Source organism: Podarcis raffonei, chromosome 11 (genome assembly GCF_027172205.1).
Source record: "Podarcis raffonei isolate rPodRaf1 chromosome 11, rPodRaf1.pri, whole genome shotgun sequence".
Taxonomy (NCBI): Eukaryota; Metazoa; Chordata; class Lepidosauria; order Squamata; family Lacertidae; genus Podarcis; species Podarcis raffonei.
The window spans coordinates 57,623,269-57,642,307 of NC_070612.1; the positions used below are offsets into that span (position 1 = coordinate 57,623,269).

Genomic DNA, 19,039 nt, shown 5'->3' on the forward strand with positions numbered 1-19,039 from the left:
GTGAGTCATTTGCCATCTTCCTCCTTTACTCAGATAAAACATTTGTCAATGTTCAAACCATCAGTTCAGCTAATCAGTCTGCTGCAGGTGTTTGTTTTCCATTCAGCCACATGAGACTACCCTTAGTCTTGTGACCTGTGAGGTAACATGTTTATTTTCCCAATTTTACAGTGGGGCAGCTGATCAAAATCAGAAGGCAACTGTCCTTGGCTGCCAGGCCGCAACGACTGGACTTTTGTATAACCAACATGACCCCACATTGCTCTGATAAAGATGGCCTCTTTGTTTTCCAGTTTGGTAGCTTATTTATGCTTATTAAAAGTATCATATCTCTAAGCATGGATTTTCTCTCCAGCTAGCTAACATAGATCACTTCTGTTTCTCAACCTTCCCCTGTGTTTTCCCTCCAAAGAAGAGGCCATGTTGGTCTGTTTGGATCAAAAGTCATTAAAACTCTTGGATAAAACCCTGTTTATTCCACATCCAGTGCACTCCCAACCACTAGTTTGAGAAGCTGTATACACATGATGTGAGTCACAAATATCTAGCCTCTATTTATCTCCTTGTTTCTTATACATCCTGTATTTTGATGCACACACCCCCCCCACCCAACCCAGCTTCGATCCAGATTGAGAAAAATGTTCTTTCAGCCAGTAATATGTACAGACCAACCTCAAAGTTAACAACAAATATTTCAGAGGAAGGCTCCAATATAGAATTGTTTAACTAAGAGTTGTTCACAAATTCATTTTCATTCAGTTTGGACTTAATTGGAATGCTGGACGTCTTACTACAAGTGTTAAATTCACAAAGTATATAGCTGGAATAATAATAACACCATAAGGACAGCAGTTATGAATGGGGGAAGTGGGTTTGTTACACAAGACCCCCCAAATCAATTTAATTGCATAACCTGAATGTTGTTGTTGTTGTTTATTTATATATACCCCACCTTCCCCCCTGTTTTTTAGTAGTTCTCATTTTTACATGTTCTGTCTCATGTAAAAATGAGAACTACTAAAAACATATTTGATGGGATGTGATCGAATCTCTCCCCAAAAGTCTGAAACTGCCCTTGGTCCTCTGACAGTGGGTTTGGGTATATCATATATGTGTTTGTGAATATAGTACATGCTTGTTGCAGTCCTAATACACATAAACGCCTTAAGAATAACTCTCCTCACATCATTATGTGTCAAATGGATTTCAGAGTGGACTGTTCCTCACCGTAGCTAGGGAAAAGCAGTTTCTTGTTTGCAGAGAAAAGAATAAACCCATGGGCACATGCCCAGCTGAACTTGAAACATAGCAACATGTGCACATACTCTGAGGAAATGCATAGATATATCTGCTGGAACATAGATATATCTGCTGGAACATCTGAAGAGTCCAGTAAGAGTCCCAGCAAAACATTAGCATGCAAACAAGTCTTCTTTGGAATGCTTGAGATTATTATCTCTGCCTCGCTGGCCCCAATTAGCATAGCACCAAGATGACTGAGTTTGACTGAAGCCTGATCGTCAAGTGTAAAGGTTAAACTTTTGACGCGAAACCATTGTTTGCATCATGAGTCCTGCCAGCCCAAACTTGCAGAAGGCAAAGAACGATTGAGAGGCCTTTCATATGGAATGAAAGAGTATATGATGAATGTGCTATTTTACTTCATTGTCAAGGCAACTGTGCTCCTTGATTTATTGATTGGTTTAATTTACAGACTGCTTCTCATGGAGCATCTGAACGTGATTAACAAATGTGTCTTTAGCATGTTTGACTCAGACACGATATCAGTGCCTTTCGTGTGGGTACATTGCATGATGTACCCACACGATGTACCTCATCCTAAGCACCTAGGTTTATTTCTTTTTGCAAAACAGCTTCTATGCATTTCGATTGATCTAACTGAATTTGCTTTTGAAATCCAATTAATTGGGTGAAACAGCTGCACACGCTTCCAGGATTGCCGTGGTGCAGTCATGTAATTTCTGACTCTGTGGTCTGACTGCTCTTTAGGCAGTAATATGCATTGTATGCATTCAAGGTGGGAGGGTACCAACTTTTGGGGGGTCAAAATGCACATTTTGGGGGGGGGAGTGTGTTGTGTGAATCACTCACTTCTAGCTGCTTTGTGGCTCTTTGTGATTCCCCCCCTCGGAGTGTAAGATGCTTTGTGGTTCTGTTTGGATCAGGAAGTGGGTCAGAAATATCCTAAATAAATAAAAGAGGACCTGAAATTCTAAGATGAAGGCCTAACTTTAGTTTAGGAAATGAGATTAAGGCAATATGAAACCACTTCCTTAAAACAAATTAGGAATCTAAAGTCAAAAGGCTAAACTAAATTATGGCCACAGGGGAGAACAAATGCAGAAAAAATTCACACAATTGGCTTACGCATAATTTTTGGATGTAGGTTGATTTTTATTCTGAAGGCAGCTTCCACAGTGCACACTGCCATTCCTCATACAGAACACAAATTCAGGCTGTGGAACTTTGGATCTCAGCCCAGTGCTGTGTAGACATTACAGTTTAGGGTGGCTCCAGCACATGGCCACCACTGGTGTTTGAACCTGAGTGCACATGGTGTTAGGCACAATCCACATGTACGCTGCATTTTTTAAAAATAGAATGTATGCTGTTTGTGTACTTTCCCTCAAACCAGCTCCGTCCAATTCCAACAGAGATGCAACTGTTATTATTATTATTTTTTTTAAAGATATTTATTAAGATTTTTTTTTAAGAAAAGAAGACAAAAATGTCATAACAAAGAAAACATACAAAAAAGAATTAAAAAAATACAAAAAATACAAAGATACATAACAAAAATACATAACAAACACAAAAAATAGTTAAAAAACAAATTTTTAGAATTCAATTTTTCAAATTTTTAGAATTCTCCTTAACTTGTTTCTCTGACCTCCTCACACCTCCCTTTTTTGTATTCCCAATCACATCATTAATTCAGCAAATCCTTACCCTTTTTCTTTAAATTTAACTCAATATTTCAATGAATTACATCTTTATACTTTCACCCATTATCAAACCATTTTTACATATTCTTACTGGTCTTATTACTAAGTCCACTTAAATCCAATCCAACATCATTTTAACATTCATTAATTTTACAATATTTCTGCAAATAGTCTTTAAATTTCTTCCAGTCTTCTTCCACCGACTCTTCTCCCTGGTCACGGATTCTGCCAGTCATTTCCGCCAACTCCATATAGTCCATCACTTTCATCTGCCATTCTTCCAGAGTGGGTAAATCTTGTGTCTTCCAATACTTTGCCACTAGTATTCTTGCTGCTGTTGTAGCATACATAAAGAAAGTTCTATCCTTCTTTGGCACCTGTTGGCTGACTATGCCCAGAAGAAAGGCCTCTGGTTTCTTCAAGAAGGTATATTTAAATAGCTTTTTCATTTCATTATATATCATTTCCCAGAAAGCCTTTATCCTAGGGCACGTCCACCAAAGGTGAAAGAATGTACCTTCGTTTTCTTTACATTTCCAACATTTATTATCGGGCAAATGGTAGATTTTTGCTAGCTTGACTGGTGTCATGTACCACCTGTATATCATTTTCATAATATTCTCTCTTAGGGCATTACATGCCGTGAATTTCATACCAGTGGTCCACAACTGTTCCCAGTCAGCAAATATAATGTTGTGTCCAACATCCTGTGCCCATTTAATCATAGCAGATTTAACCGTTTCATCTTGGGTATTCCATTTCAACAGCAAGTTATACATTCTTGAAAGTATTACTGAGATGCCTACATTTCAGACAGCCATTACACACGACCGCTTCATTGAATCGGAGTTCAGGGGTGTGGGGATTACAGACACATAAACAAAGGTAATGCGCATCAGGAGAAGACACATCCACACACACTCTCTAGTGTGTACAGCATGGGTTGGCAAACTAAGGTCTGCAGGCTGGATCAGGCCCAATTGCCTTCTGGATCTGGCCCACGGACGGTCCAGGAATCGCTGGGTGGATCGCCAGCGCGCACACTCTTTCCCTCTCCCTCCCTCGGCTGTGGCGCCAGTGCCTCCTCCCTCCTTCCCTCCTCCTGGTTTCTCCTCGCCCTGCCTAGAGGAGGAAGGGGGCTGGGCTTTGTTGGTGCCAGCAGCAGCAGCAGCAGCAGCAGCACTCGAATGGCCGCCATTTTAAGCAGCCCCTCTCCGGAGCCCTTTCGTGCGCCGCTCATTGTCCCACCGCCGCTGCCAGCCCCTGTTGCTCGCAAGACACAGGTAAGCAGCCACCGGGGCTTGTCCGGTGCTGTGGAGAAGGGAGGGGAGAGTCAGTGGGGGGTGGCTTATAGTCCGGCCCCCCACAAGGTCTGAGGGACAGTGGACCAGCCCCCTGCTGAAAAACTTGGCTGACCCCTGGTGTACAGCATCATAAGAATGCGACTTCATGCACAGGAAATTTCAATATACTAAGGTGTACATAGGCAAGGTTTTCTTCCTGCTGTGCACTGCCTGATAGAAAATGAATGAAGCCCAGCTGCTGCCATTTGTGTTATCTCAATGGAATGGAAAATATCTCTTCTCCATACTATGGTTCAAAGATATGCCATGGATAGTGATAAGGGTATGGGTTGCCCTTTGGGGAAGGAGGTAGGACCTGAGCTCTGCTGGATGTTGGAGGGGGTAATCTGATCAAGGGCATTGTTGCGTTCGTAAAAGACTTGGGGCACAAGTCCATGGCACAAATTTCCATAACATTTCAATATGTCCATTGGGCATATTTCAATATGCAGGTGTTGTAAATAAAAATATGCCCTTTTCCCTTATGGGGTATCCAAGAGCCCATATAGAGTCCTTACATAGGTTCCCTATTGGTAGGAGAAAATAACAGAGGCCAACCAGAGAATATTGAGAAGCAAAGCAGCTAGTAAGCCTGATCTTTATTGATCTGTTGCAACAGGGTACTCCCCTCACCCGCAGGAGAGGAAGAGGACCCCCAAAAATGCTGTGCAAGGGCTTATAAAGACTTTTGAAATTCCCATCCTCTAGATCAAGACCACCCCCAGAAACATTATGCATTCATCACAGAAGGGGTGTAACCTAAGACCACCCCTCAGATAAGGCGGTCTAAAACAGAACATTTGCATGTTGTTTTCTCCTGCCGCTTTGTTTATTTCCTGTCTGGCAGGTTACTTGATTGGATTTCTTGGGGAGCCTGAGCAGTCTTTTGTAATGATAAGGCTCACACCCTTATTCAAACACAGATTAAGACAGGATTTGTGAAGGAAGAGAGAATGGGGAGGCTTTTCCATTTTGACCATGCAGAGAAACATTTGCTCAGTTTAGGAATCAAAATGGTTCCAGGTTGGCTTTCCTGTGCTGATCTATGTACGTGTGGTTATGAACATTGCCATATATCTAAGACCATAAAATTCCTATCACACAGGGGAGGGGGCAGGTGACAAACTCCTGCTGCCAGGGTTTACTCTGAGCTATGGGGTGCCAACAGAATATTTTGGACCCAATCCATTGTATGTGACTTGGGCTCTCTGTCCCAATCCCATCTCTCTATGCAATCCATAGGGAAGAACTAGAAGGGGAGGTGTTGGGACATGAGTGGGCCATGACATTGCAGAGCCCTTTTAAAAATTAAACATTATTTCTGTTTACCCCTTTCCTCGTAATTTCTGCTCATTTGGTATGTATGGCATAAGGCATGGGTAGGCAAACTAAGGCCCGGGGGATGGATGCGGCCCAATCGCCTTCTAAATCCAGCCCACGGATTACATGAGTAGAATGTGTCCTTTTATTTAAAATGCATCTCTGGGTTATTTGTGGGGCATAGGAATTCATTCATCCCCCCCCCAAATATAGTCCGCCCCCCCGAAGGTCTGAGGGACAGTGGACCAGCCCCCTGCTGAAAAAGTTTGCTGACCCCTAAAAGGTTAAGGTAAGACCAAGTTTTTTCGTTTCGTTTTGTTGTTGTTGTTGTTGTCCTTCTTCTTCTTCTTCAGGTATCAGTCTGCAATCTTCAACATTTTCTTTTAGGTTTCAAATGCAACAACCCGTCTGAACAAGAATGAAAATTATTAAATCTTCAAAGATGGGGTGCTCTTTGCTGGGCCATGAAACCTAAGAACCGAAGCCAAGCGAAAATCTTCTTGCTTGGTTCCTGTACTGATCACCAGTGGAACAGTTTGCTCATTGCTGAGAAAGAGATCATATCCCCTGCTCAACTGCTCACTCAGTCCTGGGCTGTGCAATAACAAACGCACTGAGCAAGCCTAATCCCAGCCCAGGGCAGAACTGCTTGCTATGCCCCATTGATTCAAAGCGAAATTCAAAAATGCATTATCAGCACAGGCTCCAGAGAGACACATGCCAGTTTACTTGAAAAACCCAACGGCAGCAATTTATAGGCTTCCCCTCCAACATTTGCTCTCTCTATCTTAATATCCGCCGATACAAAAGCAAACCTAGTGTAGGAGGATGTCTTCGTTGTTCCACTTCCTGTTCCAGTCGAACCTTTTGGGTCTCCCCCAGCCCCACGGCCTTAGTGAGAAATAACTCACTTTCCTGTCATCAACGTTCGCGTGTGGGCTTTTTAAAAAAACTAGTCTCATTGATGTGAAAAGGTGGTTGGAAAACCTCAAACATAAGTTCCAACAAAACTTGGTACAAGTAATGCTGCAACCTTCATCACATGTGCTAAGAACTAAGTCCTCCTTGGTTCTTGGTAACTGTGTACCTAGTAAACATGCATCTGATCAGGCTAGACGGCTTTGCAGGAACAGAAAGTTCAATCACCAATGTACTTATCGCCTGGTTAGGTCAGGACGGTGGACGGTGGAAACCTTGTTGATCTAGATTTAAATGGTAAGCTGTGAGCCAACCAGCCAAGGTGTTTTATGTACATATAAATGGATAGCTGGGTAGTCATGTGACCTACTTTATTTTACTGTTTTGAAGAGCTATATTTGAAGGTGTCTTGTATTTCAATGCTGACCAGTCCAAGTCTTGTCTTAAGAGAAGGAACCATAAAGAGAGAGAGGAGCTTGATGCTAGCAGACTGAGTAGGCATACAAATCACCTGGCGTCTCCACCCCCACCCCTGGGTGAAGTTCTGTTACTATTTATAGTAATTATTTCTACATTTGCTTCTACAAATATCATTACCATATGCAAATAACTGCCCTCTTTGGGGTGATGCAGACCCTCTTTATGTTAACACGGGCCGCATAACTGGACACTCTAATGGACACATCGCAGGCAGATTTATTTTGTTATTTAATTTTATATCATGCCTGTCCTCCCAAAGGAGACCAGGGCAGCATGTGACTATAGTTCAGTCTCCCCATTGAGTTGGTTTAAAAGCTACTTCAGTCTGCTGCTGCAGATTTTCACTTTGCAGGGTTTGAAATGCTGAAGTTGTGCAGTTTGGGGCAGGAAAATAATGAAAGGTCTTTCTCCATTGCTGTATCTCTGCTATCCATAGCAAAGCCACTATTTTTTCCCCAGTTCTGCAATGGATGTCTGTCATGAGCACCAACGACTATTTATTATTTTATGTATTGATTAAATTTGAATGCCACCCTTCGGCTGAAGATCTGAGGGCAGTTCACAGCATCAAAACACGAAATATGAATGCAAAATTGTTGCTGTTTAGGCGTTTAGTTGTGTCCGACTCTTCGTGACCCCATGGACCAGAGCACGCCAGGCACTCCTGTCTTCCACTGCCTCCCGCAGTTTAGTCAAACTCATGCTGGTAGCTTCGAGAACACTGTCCAACCATCTCGTCCTCTGTCGTCCCCTTCTCCTTGTACCCTCAATCTTTCCCAAAATACATAAAACTAACACCAGCCAATAACCCCTTCACCACTCAAACACATTTAAAAGGACATAGCATGTTAATCAGCCTAAGGCCTGGCTGAAGAGGAATGTTTTTGCCTGGAGCCTAAAGATGTATAATGATGGTGCCAAGCGAGCCGTCCTGGGAAGGGCATTCCACTGCAAGAAGGGCCTGTTCTTGCGTTGCCACCCTCTTCTTGCGTTGCCACCCTCTGGACCTCTCGTGGAGGTGGCACACAAAGAAGAGCCATAGATGATGACCACAAGGTCCAGGTCCTATCAGGGATAGTTGTTGGACTACAGCTCCAACCATCTCTGACCACTGACCATGTCTGGGACGGATAGGAGTTATAGCTCACCTCCCGGAAGACACTAAATTGGCTTCCCATCAACAGTTGAGAGAAGTTGGAGGAAATGCATTATGCAGACTTTCAGGCAGAGAACAAGGGAGGCCATGTGCTCTGCTTTACAGAACACAACCCTCTACTCGTGGGTGTTCTGTGTGAGAAGAGCTGCCCCGTCGAGATCTGGTTTATAGATCAGGGAAAGCAGGGGCATCGAAATCACCCATCAACAATTAGCACCTGGAGAGCACACTGAAAAACTGAGCAGGCACACAGCTATCATGGCAAGTTTTCTCCACTATGGAGCTATGAATTGTATTTCCATTTACTTTTTATTATTTCTAAATTTGCATAAACACATTAGTTTATACAAAATCTGTGCACCTTTCTTTGGTGATACAGTACCAAATAATCCACCCTATAGAAAACACACACTCGCTCTCCATTTCATTGGGAGTCTCCACAGGGCAGTGGATGAACAGGAAGAAAATTTCAAATAGAAAAAGGTAAAGCAGAAAAACTAAAGGGATTTTGGCCCAATCCATAAAGGCAGGAAGGCCTTCCTTTGCACCGTACCCTGCGCCTCTTCTTTCATGACAGCATAACCGAAGCGACAAAAACAGCAGCTTTCACATTTCAGCAGTTTACCTTGTCTACTACAGTGGTACCTCGGGTTACATACGCTTCAGGTTACATATGCTTCAGGTTACAGACTCCGCTAACCAAGTAATAGTACCTCGGGTTAAGAACTTTGCTTCAGGATTAGAACAGAAATCGTGCAGCGGCGGCACGGCGGCAGCGGGAGGCCCCATTAGCTAAAGTGGTGCTTCAGGTTAAGAACAGTTTCAGGTTAAGAACGGGCCTCCGGAACGAATCAAGTACTTAACCTGAGGTACCACTGTACATAGAGGCTTTTATAATACAGTATTAGGTTCTCAGTCCACCAAGAAGGGAGCCTTATTGGTCACAGAATGCTACAACCATTTTTATTAACACTTTTCACTGCGCAAACTGCTTAGAAGACCATCTTCAAGACAGCTCTGTAGAGGCAAGATCACTACGCCCCCCCCCCATATTAAAAAGGGTAAAATTTGTTGATTTTAATATTTTTCTTGTAAGTTGTAAAGAGTTGGGGTTTTTTGTACTAATTTTTTCTTTTTGGAAAAAGCTTTTGAGGTTTTATTACAATTGGTGCTTATTTTTATTTCACAAGATTCATAAACAAAATACTACGCCGCTGTGGAGTTCTTTACTTGTTTCTGCATTCTAAGGCTTGTTCTACCTATACAGGTGGTAGCATAACCTGCATCAGTTCATTATGTGGTTAAGATTTCAACTTTACTGTTTTCCCCAAGTTAACACAACAATTTTTCCTAAGACAAAAAACTGCACAGTAGCTTTCTTCAGATTTAGATTTCCAGCTCTACTGGTTTACTGACTGCAAATCACTTTGCTTGCAGAGCATTCAAAAAAAATTTATAACTCACCAACAGATTTGAACTGGTACAGTTCACTCTGCTGTGCTTGCAGAACAGGTGTCATTTTAGCAGATGGAAAGATACCCTATTCAACTGTCACCCAAAGGAAAACTTTTTTTCACACAGCTGCATAGCAGAGAGAGCAGGTCCCTGGCATTAAATTGTATAGTCCTATTGTGAAATCATTTGAAGTCTATTGCAGCAAAGGCTACCAAGGAGCTTTGTGGAACATTCAAGACTAACAAATATATTGCGGTATAAGCCAGTTTGAATTGTAATGACTTTTGCTAGGAATCTTTTAAGGTACTCATTACAGATGGAGAACCTCAACTCCAATCCCATACAGAAAACATTGCATTACATGCTTTGCACTGCTGTTCTGTTATTTTGCAGCTTTTATTACCACACCAGAAATCAAATTGGTCCAAAACTAATTGATTTGATTGAGAAGGGGGATACAGCGTGAAGTTCATGTACAAAAGAAAGCACACAAAATCCATTCAGGTACATTGAAATGTTTGGTGTTTTATTTTAAAAGCTGTAACGTTCTGTGCAAGTCGTTACCTAAAAAATAAAATTAAAAAAAAGAAAATCTACATGGTTTAGCCAGTCTGCAAGCTATCAATATTACAAGCTTGTGCACATAAGCAACATTTACATCAAGTAATAAAAAAAATGGAAAAAAGAGGGGCACATGTTGCCATCAAGTAAACATCAGAGAGGTTCAAAGTTAAAAAAAAAACCCAAACAACAATCTTGGAAGAAACAGATACTAGTCAGTTTAAAGTCTTTCTGCAGTTGGAATGCTTGGTGGCCTCAGAAGATGTCTGGCGACCAACAAGCTGGAAAGCTTATTCCAGTGGTTCATATTTCCTCAAGTTAACGGCTGTGGCTGTTCCAGTGGCTCCTTTCTCTGCAAAATTATACTAGGGGATAGCTAGCTGCTGTAGCAATTCCACAGTGGTTTTTTCTATCTTTAGCCATGTAGATATAGCCTTTTTGGCCCCACTTCTCGCTCCAGCTGGAAAAAACAAAAACACAACATTACAACTTTGCCTCTTGTTACAGGATTTACTTCTGTACCTCCACCCCGCCCACACACCCCAGTAGTTTTGCACAGAATGCATAACAGATGGGCTGCTCCTCTGGCTGAATGAAAGCAATACCACTAGCCAAAAGTGTTTGGGCAGTCTAGAAATTATTAGGCCCGAAGGAATATTTAGTGCCCTGCGTATCTGTTTTTGGGACAGTTTATACATTCAGCGGATTTCAAACCGAAAAGCTGTTCTTGGTTTGTACAACTTCAAGACTCAGGTAGGAAGTATGAGTGCCTGGATGTCCCCAAACCTCAGCCAGAAGAAAACCAAACTTGCATATAGAAACAGTTAAGTCTGCTAGAGATCAAAAAAGTCTCAGTACCTGTTTTTCACAATCCAGTATTTCTTGCCATCTTCATCTGCACCCTCAAAGCCATAGCCAACGACAAGAACACCATGATCCAGTTCTTCACTGCTACACTCCGGCTCGTAATAAATACCTAGAAAGGAAGGAGTCAAAAACAGTGGGTCAGCTTCCAGAAGAACAGCAACCTTTTCTCGTCTACTTGGTCCCAAGTTATCCATCTGAATGTTCAGTCATAGGAACTGCCAGGGGCCTATATAGCTTGGTAATGTCTTATACTGACTGCAGGCAGCTTGCCTGGGCTTTTCAGACAGAAGTCTCTGTACCACTGAACTATAAAGTTAAAGGACCCCTGGACGGTTAAGTCCAGTCAAAGGCGACTCTGGGGTTGCAGCGCTCATCTCGCTTTCAGGCTGAGGGAGCAAGCGTTTCTCCACAGACAGTTTTTCCGGTCATGTGGCCAGCATGACTAAACTGCTACTGGCGCACGGAGGACCGTGACGAGTGCCAGAGCACACGGAAATGCCGTTTACCTTCCCGCTGCAGTGGTACCTATTTATCTACTCGCACTGGCATGCTTTCAAACTGCTAGGTTGGCAGGAGCTGGAACAGAGCAACAGGAGCTCACTCCGTTACAGGGATTCGAACCGCCGACCTTCCGATCAGCAAGCCCAAGAGGCTCAGTGGTTTAGACCACAGCGCCACCACTGAACTGTAAGTCCTTGCCCTCAGTTGATGGGTGCCCCTTGTCCAGAAACTGTTAGCACTAAGCTAGTTTTGCCCAGTGGAAGAAACTGACACAGGGCTCTATAAGCCTTGGCAGCTTGCAAAAGGCAACTATCTCCCCGCCAAAACTCTGCATGAACTCACTAAGAATACGAGGAATGGGGGGTGTCTTATCTATATGCAGAAGCAACAAGAGCCTTGCAGTGCTTCTGCAAAAACCATCCATGCATATTGGAACAAGACCCAGAACCCCAATACACCTCATAGATAAAATGGCCTAAGGATGTGCAAGACTAGCGCGCACCGGAATATTGTTGCCCACATTGAAATCAAACTGCACAATATTCCATTCAGCCAAGTCCGTTACAAATCATTTTCAGATCCTTAGACTAATGCTCACCTGACTCATAAAACTGGAAGGAGGTGTGTCCTGCATCGATCGCCACAGAGACTGGTCCTACTGCAGCGACGGCCTTCATGAGGGCCCTTTCTCGCCCTTCAGGGATGTCCACAAAGCCGGTGTCGTTAGCAGAGTTGTATTCAGACTTGTACAGGCAATCTTCGTCATCCTTTGAAACAACAACAGTCACGTTGGTTGTGGTTCAGAATTCAGAAAGTCAGTGAATGCAAAAGAAAAGAAAACCCCAAATAAAAATAAATATACATCCAAATTTAAATAACCACAAATGACACAAAAAGTATGTGCCCCAACAAGAAAATATCACATCTGAGCTTGTGACCAGGTCTTCCCAACTACTTCTTGTTCCCAAACCCAAAGATATTTCACATGTGAAAGAGGTGCCAATTTTAACACGCACACACAATGCTCTTCAACTTACAGAAGATATACTGGACCAAACCATCCTCCTCCCAGATGTCATTACTTCAACAAAGACTAAATCAGGGGGTGCTAGAATAGTTGATTTCTTGAATCAGCAGGGTGTTTGACTACATTACCTCTGAGGTCCCTTCCAACTCTGATTCACATACATCATGGGTGGAAAACCCATGTGCCTCCAGATATCGCTGGATTCCAACTCCCATCAGCCCCAGGCAACAGGGTGAATAGTCAGAGGATGGGAGTTGTATTCCAGCATCTGAAGGACCACAGAATCCCTACACATCTATCAATTCCCCACTACACCACTTCTGACAAGTCTCACATTCCACTCCTAGGAATCTCTACAATGCATGCAACATCTGCCCAGGCAAAACAGAGTTATGATGCCAGGAAAGAACTATGGATAACAGGGAAACGTTGGCAGAGACAGAGTTCTTATCTGAACAGAACTGTCCTTTCAGCTCCACAATTAAACAGCACCAGAGGTGAGCAGTATTGGAAAGACACTCCTGAATTCAAGAAACACTTTCTGAAGCAACTCAATATACAGCAGAGATGGGAAAACGAGGGCTCCCCGGAGAATGCTAGACTAACAGACTCAGCCAGCATGATGGAGGGTCAGGGGGTGACAGTATCTCAATGGCCACAGCTTCTCCCTTTCCAAAGTGTTAAGAATTTTATTTCTTTGCTGCCCAAGTCATAGGTGGGCCTTGAAGTTAAAACTTCAGTTTAACAAGCTAACAGCAGTTTAATGTTGTATTACATCTGATTTACCACCCAACAAGTGGTATTAGAGGCAAGTAGAAAAATAAAACAGAATGTTCCATTAAGAAGTTGTGGAAGAAAGGTTTCAGTAGTGTAACTCTGAAAGCTATATAGTTTTACAGGTATCTGCAGAACACTCAGCTGTTTAAGAATCCTATCAAGTTGCCAGCAGCAACTCACTGATGTGTCAACAACCTGTAGTTATTATTTTTAACTTGCATTGCACAAGTAGAGCTTTAAAGGGTTATCTAGCATGTGCAACCTAGTTAAATTAACCACAACACTATCATTGCTCAAGGCTTTCAAACCAATTCAGGCCAATGATGAAAGGAGGGAGCGGGGAAAGGCTTAGTTGCCATTTTCATCTGCTGGGCCGCCAACAACTCAGTGAAACCCCCATGTATGCTTGGGTTCGACCTCTCCCAACACAAATTTTGGAATTTCTTTTCCTGGGAGGTATGTTGACCTGGTAGATCTGACAAGAGAACAGACAAGGAAGAAGCTGTCGGTCAGGAAGCCATTTCACCTTTCCAATATATGGGTAGGAGTCCTCAGAATCAATGCCGCCGTTGTCCTTTATGTACTGGAAAGCCTGGTCCATGAGGCCCCCATTGCAGCCCTGGTTCCCTTCGGGCCGAGAGCAATCCACAAGGTTCTGTTCACTCAGAGAGACCAGCTTGCCAGTTTTGCGAAAGTGCTGTCCTTCCAGGGCTCCGGTGGTACTGAATGCCCAGCAAGAGCCACACTGACCCTGAGGGCAAATGGGGAGAAATGAATTGGTTTAAAGCCAGGAAGAAGTTCAGCCCATGCTACTGTAACGCTTCTAGTAAAGCAGCGGGAGAAAATGCTGCTTTGGCAGGGTAACTACTCTTCTCAATTTAGTATTTAATGGTTGGGATTGATGGGAGTTGCAGTCCAACAATTGGAGGGAGCCAGGTGGGAGCTAAGGCTGGCCTAGACAGAAAACATACAATCTAGAGGCACTATTCAAGCTCAACGCATTCCAGTTGGGCAAAAGACACCCAAGGAAGGTGCAAAGCAGGGCCTGAGGGTCCCCATCCCCTGTGCAAAGGCAACTCAATTTCACTAGCATCAAGTAAGAAACATGCACTTTGTATTTTTGACGCCATTGCCAAGCATCCCTCAACCAGTTCTCAAGGGATACTCACTGAATGTTAGCTCTATACACTGGGGACAGGGAGAGTGCTGTTGTGCTCAGGCATTTAGCTGGTCACTCTGAGATTGGGATAGTTGCCTAGGAGCTTGCTCCAATAGGCTCTTATGTCCTCGAGTTCTTCAGCTACCTCCCATAACTAAAGTAAGGTAAAGGAGCTATTTTTTTCTTGGCATCGTAGCTACGTTTAAGTCCTACAGAAGCTGAAATACCATTTAGAAATCCAACCACAGACTAAGCTGCTTGTGTTAGGCAAAGGAAAAGAAAACCCCCAGATCAGATACATACTTGATCCTTCACTGGTGTGACATATCCTCTATCTCTCCAATCAACAGATCTTGGCGCCTCCAAGAAATTTGGTTCAAGGAACTGTGATCCTGAAAACTTCCTTTCCGTTTTGGAGCGTTTAAATCCATTCATGACTTGCCTAAATTCTTCATTAGTCTGAAGAAAGAGGAAATAAGTCAGCATGCCTTCTAAGCAGTTACTCAGGAGATGCTAGCTGTGCAGCTTGACATTTACATACCATGTCTCCAAAATGATTCATTCCCAGTCTGTAGCTGTGCTTGCCCAGGCTGTGGTCCAGGTTGTGCAATTCAATCATCTTCAGGTTTTTCTCCCAGATCATTCTTCTCCAGCCTTCCTCCTTCTAAAAGGGGAAGAAAGCAACAAGGAAAACTGAGCACCCAACATCCTCTAACAGCTAAAGACATAGGCTCAATTCAGACATCAGACCATAGTTTGTGACAAACCATGGTTGGAACCTCTGCAAACCATGGTTGCCTCCCTGTTTTGGTTTCCCTATCTATTTGGTATAGCTACGGCTCCAACTGCCATAGGCTGCAGCAGCTATGGTTTGTAAAATCACACACCACACCAAATCATGGTATCCAGTTCTGGTTTACTGGCTCATTACAAATCATGATTTGTCCATCCAGGCATCAAGCCAAGCCAGACTTCTTAAATGTGGCTTTCAATGACATCTGAATTGAGCAATGAAAAGTATGCCCAGCTTTTCTTTGCTGCTCTAAGCAGCTTACCATTGCTATGAAAAACATTTCAAACATTAGCCCTAATATTTGAGTAGTTCATACTTAACATGACTACTTTGAAAGCTTGGTATTCCCATATAATAGGAAGCTACATTTTTTGTTCCCAAGATGAGACTTATTCAAGCAGCAAAATAATATTGAAAAATTCTTTTTGTATCTGATAATAAAGTATCTAGAGCACTTGAGTCTACCTGTACAACTTGCCTGCTTGCTGTATGCCTCTGAATCACAACTGGGGAGAACAGTACTTCAGATCCTGCTTGCCTGCTTCTCAAAGGAATCTGGTTGGTCACTGAGGGACCAGGATACTGGACTAAAAAGGTGTTCATTATGTTCTTAACTATGATCTGCTATACCAGTAACTCTCAGATTATTGAAGTGTTGTCTGTGTCCCCTAACGTGGCAATTATCCCCAAATACCTAGGCTGGCAGATGGTTTCACCAACAGAGACATGAACCATTCACACAACTTTTGCTACCGCACGTTTTCTCAACACCTTTTGCCCATGCACACTGAGAGGTATGTAGTGACCCTTACCTCGTGGTACTTCTTGTTATGCCACGATTTCCACATGCCCCAGTGATCATCCAAAGCAGGGTCCAGACCTGGGGCGGCAAAGCACGCCTCCAAACTTAGGGCCAAAACGCACAGATAGAACTTCATGGTGAAACCTCTCTATAGGGCAAGAAAAAGATCTGATTAGACAGCAATCTCTCCTTCACTTACAGTGAGGAACAAAGAGTCAGAAACAGTTTAATCCCCACTGATGAGGCCATGCAAACTACACAGAAATGAAATTCACTGAAGTGAGAATAAATTACTTGTGTAAAGTTTTGGTATAAATGCACCACAGCGCTACCACACAAGGCACCTAGTATGTATATACAACGTGTTTCAGATCGTGGTTCTGTGGCAAGTGAAAAACGAGCACCAGAAACTAACTAAATGAGATACAGTGGTACCTCAGGTTACATACGCTTCAGGTTACAGACTCCGCTAACCCAGAAAGTGCTTCAGGTTAAGAACTTTCTTTCAGGATAAGAACAGAAATCGGGCTCCGGTGGCACAGCGGTAGCAGGAGGCCCCATTAGCTAAAGTGGTGCTTCAGGTTAAGAACAGTTTCAGGTTTAGAACGGACCTCTGGAATGAATTAAGTACTTAAGCCGAGGTACCACTGTATATGAAAGGCCTGTTCAAGCAACTACTAAGCCTAGGTTTCCCAATTCTGCCAGATGTCCACAAATCACATCTCTAACAATCCTATACTTTATTATTACAGCCCCCACCCACCGCCCAAATATTCAATCGGAGTAAATTAGATTGGCGGCTTTACAAACAGATTTTTCCTTTGCAGGTTAGATAACTAAGACAGCGACCTTTCCCCCCACCCCTCCCCAAATGTACTTTTCTCAAAGCCCTTGTCGGAGGCTGAAGAAAAACAGGAGGGATCTGTAAGCATTTTAATAGCTGGCGCTTTCAGAAGCCTCCCTGGATACCGCTATGAGTCATATGCATTTTCCAGGAATCACTTCCGCTCTCCCGACATCCCAGTCTGGGGCGGAGTACCAAGGGGGGTGAAGGGGGGGGTCCTTGCAAAAAAAGCCCAAACCCAGCACGTGACCCCGCTCCAGTAAACAGACACGCGAGCGCCCCTCACATGATAGGCGGCCGAGGGGGGAGGGCGCTCCGGCGCCGGGCCCAGTGTAAACAAGCCCGTTTGGCTGCTGATCCGGAGCCAAATCGCTTGGGGGAGGACGGCGCTGGAGCAGGAGCGCGCTGCGGTCTAGTTCAGAAAAGGAAAAGGGGGAAATCCCTCAACCCGGGAGAAGATGAGAAATCCCAGCGCTGGGCTGCCTCGAAGGGAGAGAAGGACCCGCGCAGCAGCCAGATGGGAAGGAAGGGTCTGGGACCCACCCCAGTTGGGTGCGCCCTAGAAAACGCGCACAAGCAAATCGGGCGCGCCCCAAATCCCCGCTACTCCACTTCTGAAAGATGGGCAAGGGGGCTCATCGGAGCGCCGGCCACCCGGGGAAAAATACGTAAGCTCAGCCGAGCGCCCAGGCGCCTCCTTGCCCTTCGCCCGCCGATAAAGATACACACCAAAACACCCCGTTAAACGGGCAGCGGCGCCTCCCGGATTCCTTTCTCCACCGGGGAGAAGGAACCCGAGTGGCTCCGCGCATCAGAGGGGCAGCCAAAGGAGCCCCCTTCTTCTCCCCAGGCCCCCGTTAGCGGCGGGGAGCGGGGCGGCGGCGAGGGATGCTGGAGACCCAGCGCTCAGCCATTACACAAAAATAGCCCGCGGAGAGGAGCGAAATGGAGGCTCTTGGCGACCTGCCGGCGCTTGCAAACCCACCTCGTCGGCCCCGGGAACAGAACACCCTCCTCGGCTCGCCCCGGCTCTGGCTTGTTTCGGGCCGGGGGCTTTGCTCTAAATGTGCCCGGCTTGCCGAAGCCCGGCCCCTGTTGCGCGTCGATTGGCTGCCAGGCGCCGAGGCGGAGCGAGGGCTAATCCTGCCGAAGTTCGTGACTCCCGATCCCGTGATCCGAGCGGTGCCCGGACCTGTTCCGTGATGGAGGAGCGGGAGGGAGGGGGTGGTGGGTTGTTTTTATGGGAAGCAGTGGGGCGGCCGAGGACAAGGACCCGTGCCCTGGCTCGGTTGTGGGTTTTGCTGGGAAATCATAGAGGCACAAGCTTTTCGATATGTAATGCAATTATAATAAGATAGTCAGCAAGGCGAGGGAAATCCTGTTTTAAAACAATGCCAGGGGGGAAAGGAGACGTTGCAAGCAGATATGATCTGAATGCCCCGAAGCGCAGTCAACGCGCATTCAGGCCATTTCACCTCGCAAGACAAGGCGTGGTTCTCTTCGTCCAACTCAAAAGCCTTCGCCGCCTGCAAAGCGCAAAAACAAACCAGCAGACGTGACGGTGCATTACAAGACATCGGCCTACAACTAAATTAAATGCAGATGAACTCGGGTTTCTTTATGTTTTCTGCTATGCATGTCTCCAGGGGCGCATCTAGGGTGTGGTTGTTGTTTAGTCGTGTCCGACTCTTCGTGACCCCCTGGACCAGAGCACGCCAGGCACTCCTGTCCTCCACTGCCTCTCGCAGTTTGGTCAGACTCATGTTTGTAGCTTCAAGAGCAGTCTTCAGTCCTCCGTCATCCCCTTCTCCTTGTGCCCTCAATCTTTCCCAACATCAGGGTCTTTTCCAGGGAGTCTTCTCTTCTCATGAGGTGGCCAAAGTCTTGGAGCCTCAGCTTCAGGATCTGTCCTTCCAGTGAGCACTCAGAGCTGATTTCCTTCAGAATGGAGAGGTTTGATCTTCTTGCAGTCCATGGGACTCTCAAGAGTCTCCTCCAGCACCATAATTCAAAAGCATCAATTCTTCGGCTATCAGCCTTCTTTATGGTCCAGCTCTCGCTACTGGGAAA

At 44.7% G+C, this 19,039-nt stretch overlaps 1 protein-coding gene across 2 annotated transcripts; it reads right to left on the reverse strand.

The window, feature by feature from the left end:
- Positions 1-10,143: 10,143 nt before the first annotated feature.
- CTSL (cathepsin L) lies at positions 10,144-18,096 on the reverse strand. Of its 2 annotated transcripts, XM_053409147.1 has the most exons (8): positions 17,955-18,096; positions 16,136-16,273; positions 15,072-15,194; positions 14,834-14,989; positions 13,898-14,122; positions 12,166-12,334; positions 11,058-11,175; positions 10,144-10,659 (listed from the first exon to the last, which is right to left on the reverse strand). In XM_053409147.1, the coding sequence occupies exons 2-8, from the start codon at positions 16,259-16,261 to the stop codon at positions 10,560-10,562; spliced, it is 1,017 nt and encodes a 338-aa protein (XP_053265122.1). In that variant the 5' UTR covers positions 16,262-16,273; positions 17,955-18,096; the 3' UTR covers positions 10,144-10,559. The 2 variants fall into 2 exon arrangements, with proteins under 2 accessions (XP_053265122.1, XP_053265123.1); XM_053409148.1 differs by lacking the exon at positions 17,955-18,096 and having other exon boundaries at positions 16,136-16,293.
- Between the last annotated feature and the right edge of the window lie 943 nt (positions 18,097-19,039).

What these genes read in the sequence shown, in the direction of transcription:
- CTSL (XM_053409147.1), bottom strand. Translation starts at nt 16,261, where the DNA reads ATGAAGTTCTATCTGTGCGTTTTGGCCCTAAGTTTGGAGGCGTGCTTT. An exon ending in ATAACAAGAAGTACCACGAG is followed by an intron (nt 15,195 to 16,135) that starts GTAAGGGTCACT and finishes TTCCCCTTTTAG; the next exon opens with AAGGAGGAAGGCTGGAGAAG. An exon ending in CTTCCAGTTTTATGAGTCAG is followed by an intron (nt 11,176 to 12,165) that starts GTGAGCATTAGT and finishes CTTCCTTTCTAG; the next exon opens with GTATTTATTACGAGCCGGAG.